General features: G+C 50.7%; 1 protein-coding gene across 1 annotated transcript in view; it reads right to left on the bottom strand.

Moving 5' to 3' along the window:
- Positions 1-7,605: 7,605 nt before the first annotated feature.
- Positions 7,606-7,914, bottom strand: part of LOC127750047 (doublesex- and mab-3-related transcription factor A2-like) — a 13,597-nt gene continuing 13,288 nt past the window's right edge. Inside the window, exon 3 of the mRNA XM_052270518.1 lies at positions 7,606-7,668. Within this exon, the coding sequence (XP_052126478.1) occupies positions 7,606-7,668 (63 nt within the window). The remainder of the gene's footprint in view (positions 7,669-7,914) is intronic.

Here is a 7,914-nt window from a genome sequence, read left to right as displayed (position 1 = left end):
TTGCGCGGAACATGTTTGACTCTCTCTCTCTCTCTCTCTCTCTCTCTCTCTCTCTCTCGTTCAACCTTTTCAGACCACCCCCTCCCACCCCAAGCCCCCTTCCCCTCCCTTCTCGCCGCGCCCCCGCTTATGAAAAGACAATACTATGAAGCCCAATAATTTTTCAAACGGATCGAAGATAACGGGCGCCAAGTGTTTTGGGCGTGTCAGGCGCAAGCCTGCTCGATACGTCATTCGCCCCCGCGGACCACCTCTGTCCGGCGCGAACGGCGTCAAAGCGTCCCCCTTCTATACCCCCGTCTCAATTCTTTATGTTTTTGCCAGAGATTTCAAAACTGGCCGCGCCGACGGCCGCCCGGCCCGCTTCCCTTTTTATAACCGTTCCATGTTGAGGTTATAATTATTTGTTTTAATCCCGGCGCCCCTCTGATTGACTTTGATGTACGGCCCCACCCATTGTCAGAAGGCTGTGGGCCGGCGGGGCGCGGGGCGCGGGTGGAAGAACATGGATATGCCGAATTAATCTCTGGCCATTGTACCACACGGCATCGCGGGAGAGTCTGTCCAATGACCACAATGAGACCGCGGGAGAAAGATGACGGGGAGGGAAAAAAAAAATAATGAAATAATGAGAGAGAATCGGGAGAGCGAGCGCGCGAGTGGCTGTGTGTTGTGTGCGGAGCTTGCTAGCGATCGAGTCAAAAATGGAATCGAATAATAAATCAAGGCACATAAGGGGCCTCGACGCGATCACATCAGGACTGGGACCTAAGCTACTAATGGCCTAGCGCCTTTTTGTTCACAAAACGCGCAAATAATTGCTGGCACGTCTATAGGGAAAACAAGAAGGCCGTGTTACAGCTAGTGGGGAACAAACCGGCTGCCTTTTTAGAAGTTAAAAACCGTGGAGCGTTGTGCTTAGCCCCTAGGGAGGGTGAATTAAGCACACATGCATTATGAGCTCGACCACAGCAAATCTTCATGCCGCCCTGGAGGTTGTAATTGGGGGTGACTTTAGCTCACAAACTAAACGCAAAAAAAATAAAAATAATAATAATAACTTCAACTCCTCTGGCGTTCCGGTTGGCCTCGCGCGTGGGGTGCGGACGAGCACTACGGTTGGTTAGGCCCCTGTGCGGCTCCCCCGCACACACAAGTTGGAGGTTTGTCTCTGTTTTAATTTATATGCTGATTGTTGTATAGGCTATATCACACGCGGGCCGTGCTAGTAGTAAACGCGCGCGCAGCTACGCTTGGCCACGCCCCGCTTCACCCCGCCAACACCCACTGCGACCCAAACTTGTGGTGCTCGCTTGTTGGCGTGCACGCTGGCGTGTAACCCTGCTCTTCGAAGTTTGCACATGTACCAAGGCGAGTGGGGCCGGGAGAGGGTGGGGGGCACCTCCCGGCCTGAGCTCGCGTTAGAGGGAGGATGACAATGGGGGGGTTTCAAACTGGGGGGGCTGTATGAACACAGATTCCTGCTGTGTTGGTGTGGTTGGTGTACACCCCCTCCCCCCTCCCTCCCGCCCTTACTCGGACGACTTGTGGCGACGGTCTGTTCGAGACACAGTAGTCCTCCGCACCCGGTGACTTCCCCCCTCCATCTCCCCTTCAAACCCCCCAGACTCGACCCCCTCTCCCCCCGGCACATTCTAAGGTCCAGCTGTCAAGGGGAGAGAGGGGGGGGAGGGGGGCACAGTGATTCATCTGTACACAGGGTTTTTGTGGCATAACTTACCTGACATCTTACTTTTTGTGTAAAAATTTTAATTTGTCTTCAAACTCGAAAGGTTTGGGTCAGTGTCGAGTTGCACGGTTAATTGAAAGGTCAAGAAAATAAGATCGCGACGCAAACTACTCACTTTTGCTCAACTCTCTCTCTCTCTCTCTCTCTCTCTCTCTCTCTCTCTCTCTCTCTCTTTTGCACTCATTGACTTTCCTGGCGGACGAGGAACACGCGTCAAGCCTGCGCGTCAAGCCTCCAACCCCCACCAGCCCGCCAGCCCCGCCGCACCACGCCAGCACGTGGTCAGGATTACGAAATGAAATTGCGTGAGAAACTTTAGAATGGAAAGGGTTGAGCGGGAGGGTGCCAGCGCCGGGACCCCCGCGCAAAGCCACCACAAGTTATTCATTTTCGCAATCCCAAATTTATCATTGCAAAAATTCAAAAATGAAGTAAAGGTGTCTCAACGCAAATTCTTGTTGTGGACAGAAATTATTAACCACAAAAATTGAATTAAATGAAGGTGTCACAAAACAAAGACTGAGGTCACGAAAATCCTAGCTTTTACGTTACATACCAGGTGGCTGATAAACCCCGCGCACTTCCAGTTATACTGCTCCGCACACGAATGCGGCCAGGCTTGCCTAAATCGCCTTTTACGGGCTGACTCGGCCCATGGCCCCCATGGCTAGACTGCAAGTTGGAAGGTTTGAATTGTTGTCTTGCCACGGCACCTTTATGGCTCGAGCGATTAGGCACGTGAAAAAAAAAATAGCTGAGAAAGCTTATATTTTAGCTCGGTTCGTGAGAGGTATTAAAAGTATTGGCTGGGCCAGCTAAATTTCTAGTTCTGGATGGTCTTAGGGTGGCGAAAAAGCTGCTACAGCTAATTTAACTACCTCGCGTATCAGCTAATCTATTTTTTGCGTGTGCATGCGGAAGCGTATCAGCCACGTGGTTCAGTGCGAGAATAAGTGTCTTAATAGTTTGTAAGCTTAACGTATTTTAGTAAGCGCTTTTTCCCCTGCGGCGAAGGCGTCGTGCACGATAGAAAAGCAGAGGGGAAATGAAAATGGAATGCGAAATTGAGGCGACCATGGTAAGAAAGAAGGGGCCTGAAGGGCTGCGGCTAAAGCCAATCAGCGCCGAGCATGAGACTGCGCCGCGTGAACGACGCACCGACGACGACGACGACGCGAGAAAACGGAAATCGTGGCGTTAAATTTCGTAATTGGAGAATCCGTGTGGCGGCGGCTGCATTAAAGCCCCGACAACCACTCCGAATGAATGTGTCACAGGCAGCAGCCCGGCGTGAGCGGGCCAGCCATGCGGATGGGACTTTCTTCCGCAGATGATTGGCTTCGTGAGGGGGTTGGTGGGGGGAATGGGGGTACATTTTTCGTGCCGACGCCTTGTAGGGCCGGCCCGACAGCGTCGTCTCCCTCGAGCTGATTCGATAGCGTTTAGTGGGATCGGATAAGTCAGGGTCTCTCTCTGTCTCCCTCTCCTCTCTCGCAATCACACTCACACAAACCAGCTCACACGCACGCGCTCTCGCGTACCTATACGTACTATACGTCTTATAGGACATGCTCGTTTATCCTCACAAAAAGAAATATTGTTCAATTAGGTCGATAACTGATAACTTTGGCCTTGTATTTCCAGCCGTGGAACCACGTGGTTTGGTGAAACTGCCGCACGCGCTCCTCCAGTCCCGCCCCGCCCCGCGCCCACTCTCGCCGCCCCCCACTGGCACGCTCCACTCGTCCAACTCACCGCGGAGCATTTGCCTAATAGTTTAACAGTCGGCATTGTTGTCCATTGTTTCGTAAGTGTTTTCTGCGAGCCTCTCTCTCTCTCTCTCCCCCTCCCCACTTCTTTTAACCCTTCCCCCCCTTCCTCCTTGTCAACCACTCGTCGCACCCCCCCCCCCCCCCACGCCTCCCTCATTCCCTCGTCAAACAAGCAAGCAGCAGCCATCACTGTCGTCCGTACAATTACACAACAATCATCCGACAATGGCGGTGGCAATACTAGTAATACAAACTACGTACTCGCGGCCACGCCACGCCGCGCCTCGCCACGCCTCGCCACGCCTCTGAGTCGACTCCCATTGGGCGAGGAGCGTCGGGACGAGGGAAGGGGCCGCCGTGAGGGGGGAAGGGGGGGGGGCACGCCGCGAGGGACGCCAATATGGAGGTAAACGAGCGCCTGCGCCAAGGCGAGAAGCAGATACATGTTTGCGCCAGCAAGATGAATTGTGTGTGCAAAAAGTAACCTCTTCGTTTCTTATTTTGGATTGCGAGCCAAAATCCTGGAAATTATACAGAGACATACTTTCCGCTTCTAGGAGTCTTGGTTATCGATGTCTGATCGGTTGAAAGTAGAGTCAATGTTACCTTTCTCCAGAAATTGGTCAAAACAACGTCGTCCACTCTGAACACTCAAAGTGTCGCAGTACAGTGCCATACATACCACTTGCGTGCTGCAGTTGTTTTTGTACCTCGCGTTTTCAGTTAAAATGTGGGGAAGCTACTTGAGTTTATTTAGAGAGCAAGATTTGCGAGGCCAGCGTTATTTTCGTTCTGTATACTGTCTCCTGTTATTGTGCATAAGAGTTTAATTTATCACCAAAATTTTACATTGATAAAGAAAACTCACATTATAACAGCAGTATTCTCGTAACCTCGGTAGTGTGTGTCCTGCAGTCGTCGCCGCCGAGGTTCTCCTCCGACAATGCACTTCCGCCTCTCCTCCGCCCCGGCCGCCGGGCCCTGCCGCATTGTCTGACGATCGCTTCCGCCTGGACGGGCGTCAGGGGCTCCGCCGGGCTCAGGCTCCGTGAGGTCCTGGGCAAGGAACTGTCTTGTTGCCGGCCGGCGCGAGTCGCCCGGACCCACTGGCTCAGTCGGCTGTATGGCCAGCCTCAGTCTAATTGTGCGAATGAGGCTCGAAGACGACACATGTCACATGTGTCTGGCAGGCGGCGACCCCCCCTGGAGTTCTATAGGGCACTCACCTCACATATCGATTTCTCCGCCGATTATTCATGTCAACTAAATACATGTTTTTATTATTACTTTTGTTTAATTTTTAGTATTTGCACTGTTCTTTTATGGCTTTTTGTGTTGTTTTTATTTTTTTCAAATTTTACTTTGATTGATACTCAGTTCCCGCGGTTCGCTATAAGTACAATCGCATAGCGACCCTGGCGGGGTTCCCGACCGCGTCGTCGACATCGTAACCGCTCTGGACCTCCCCCTTCCCTAACCTCTCTCTCTCTCTCTCTCTCTCTCTCTCTCTCTCTCTCTCTCTCTCTCTCTCTCTCTCTCTCTCTCTCTCTCCCACACAGCCCCTGTTCCCGGGGGCCTCCTCTGGCGCACTCGACGTCCTTGCAGGTGGCCTCCTCCTCCTCCACCGAGATCGCCGCCCCGCCGGGCCACTCCAGCGCAACGGAATATAACAGGGCAGAGTTTAATCCAGTTATTCTGTGTCTCGCCCCATTGAAACAGACACCAGAAATTCAGACTCAGAGAGAGAGAGAGAGAGAGAGAGAGAGAGAGAGAGAGAGAGAGAGAGAGAGAGAGTCAATGAAGGCGAACTGAATGGTCGGGGCCTCCCGCCGGGGACGGGGGGTTGGACTTTGCGTTCGCATTCCTGCCTGAATGATTCCTTAACTTTGCCGCTCCGAGGTCTCTCATACCCCCTGGACGGGGCCAACAGGCCGACAGGCTCCCCTTTCTCTTTGACATTTCACCAGTTTCACTGTCCAGACCGTTATGTAACGTTCGGGTTCGGCAACACCTTCTGCCCTCGCAAGTGAACAAAAGTCCACAAAAATATGTGTGCAGCAGCTTTTTGCGTCGGGAAAATGTTGACTGCCGCCACTTCTACCTATACCTTCACACAATCATGCGCGCGAGAGTTGTTGCTTTTCGGTCGTGTCTTCCTCGCATGGCACCGGCGAGAACATGGTTGCTACAAGTCAGGGAAGTCAGAGAAAGGTCAGGGAAAACAAATTGTGTCGGGGAAGTCAGGGAAATGTGAGGGGAAAACTGCCGGCACCATTGTACTCAGCCAGGTGTCCGCGCTTCAAGTCCCTCCTTGTTTCCAACATTCTGACTGCTAATCTTGCCGTCAGAGAAATTCAGGGAAATGTCAGGGAATTTCACTTTCCTATTCTTGTAGCAACCCTGGAGAAGATCACTCTGTGCTCGAACACGAGAAGGGGAACGAACGGCTTGCAGCAGCGGCGGCCGTTCAAATACACTACGGGCCGTGTATGCAAATCAGCCGGGCGGGCAACGGCAGTGAGTGCAGCCATCATGTTTGTTGTCACTTATATTTTCGAAAGACAACAGTGTCGGCCCGTGGCACGGCCTCCCCCTTGGTCCGCCCGGCCGGCCCCGGCCTATTTGCCGTCTCTCAGGGCGTGCTTATGCATAGGCAAACACGGCTCATCCTCGCGCTCAGCGCACCGCCAGCGCACCGCAACCAAAGCACAAATTTCTCATCTTCGAAAGAATACGGCGGGAGGGTCAACGGCACTTTTACAGTTCTTTGTTTTGTAATCGTAGCTTTGCGGTCGTTATATGAATTTTTCAATGTGTGTGTGTGTGTGTGTTCATGTTGGTTTCAGTGTCAAAGAGTCATTGGGTCTGCAGTTAAATTGGAGGAAGATCTGACTCAGAGTTGCTTAACGAACAGCATGACACATTCGAGACATTAGCCAAGCATGATCTTCAAGTGATGTCTTTTGTTACGCGTGATGTTTTTTTAGGCCCTCTGTATATGCTCTTTATTTTGCTGGTTCATATATCACACAGAAATTACGTTAACGTGTACTTAAACGAAGGGACAAATGTGTCGGAGTCGCGAGCTCCAGAGCGCTTGGTCAGTCTGTTAATTTTGTCGTTGTGATTCTAAATGTCATACCTCAAAACCAACACGTTTATTGATATGAGAGACATATGCTTTTCTTTGGTTGGATATGCTTATAAAACGTTCCCGATTTTGACACAAAAACATTCCTTGTGGGGTGTGATTTTTCTTAAACGTTTCTGTCATGTGCTCACCGCATCACTCACCGCCGGCGGCGCTCTCCAACATGAACTCTCGGAGCCTCGCCGCCGCACCTCATTGTTTAAGCTGGCAACAAGTAGCCGGTGTGTTTGCGGTGCCATTAGGCGGGCCAAAGGCCGGGGCCGGGGCCTCCGGGTCCCTCTGCTGCGTCCCGCCAGCGTCCCGCGGGGACCCCTCCCCAACGCCCACCCGGCCCCCGGCCCACCCCGGCATTGAGACATCATTGCGTTCCGTTTACTCTCTCTCGCGCGTCCACGTGAGTGAAGAGGCATATGTCCCCTTTCTGTTTGTTATTGTTTTTCTCCTTTTTTTTGTCGAACTTTGTGGCTGTACGTTTTGTTGTGGATTGGAATGTGATAAAGTGCTCGACAAAAATAATCATTAATTTCATCAATATATTTTTTCATCTAATTTGGCAACATTTATTATACAATGATTTGGTAATATAAGATGGGTACATATACTTTGATTGCTGTTTTACGCGTAGGTCAAAACAACAATAAAACAGAACAAGTTTATTCACGATTTACACATATATAGAAAGAGATCTAATCTGGTACAATTAATATTACAATAATTCTGATGACTGGGGTAGTAAAGAGATTTTTGGCACCGTGCTACATTTTTTACAGGCTCATGCATGGCCTATTTGCAAGCATAATTTACCAGCCACTGTTGAAGAAATTACAATCACTTATTTAAATAACACATTAGGGTTATCATAGAGGTAATCACTTCAGAAATGCAACTACGAAAACTGATTCGCTTCAATAACCGTGTATGGCACAGCGTGATTACAAACCCAAAACAAGAACAAGATCAACATTTCCCATAATAATATAACATTTTTTACGGTTCTACAAAGAGACTCAATAATTATTTATTTTACAAAAAATTAATGTTAAAAGACATCGCCGCTTCCCAAGAGCCCCCCCTCCCCCACCCCACCCTTTCCTCTTTCCCACTCTTTTACAGTTCGTGCCATTTCATTAATCTATCGATTCGTTCTTGAAACTACTATCAGGCCGAAAGACGACGCCAAGCGCACCCTCACTTTTTCTTTCTCTCTCCCACACACACACACGCACACACACACACACACA

The sequence above is a fragment of the Frankliniella occidentalis genome, unplaced genomic scaffold (assembly GCF_000697945.3).
Source record: "Frankliniella occidentalis isolate FOCC.00 unplaced genomic scaffold, Focc_3.1 Scaffold126, whole genome shotgun sequence".
In the NCBI taxonomy this organism is placed as follows: Eukaryota; Metazoa; Arthropoda; class Insecta; order Thysanoptera; family Thripidae; genus Frankliniella; species Frankliniella occidentalis.
The sequence above is the reverse complement of the archived record's forward strand: the minus strand, read 5'-3'. Positions and strand labels throughout refer to the sequence as shown.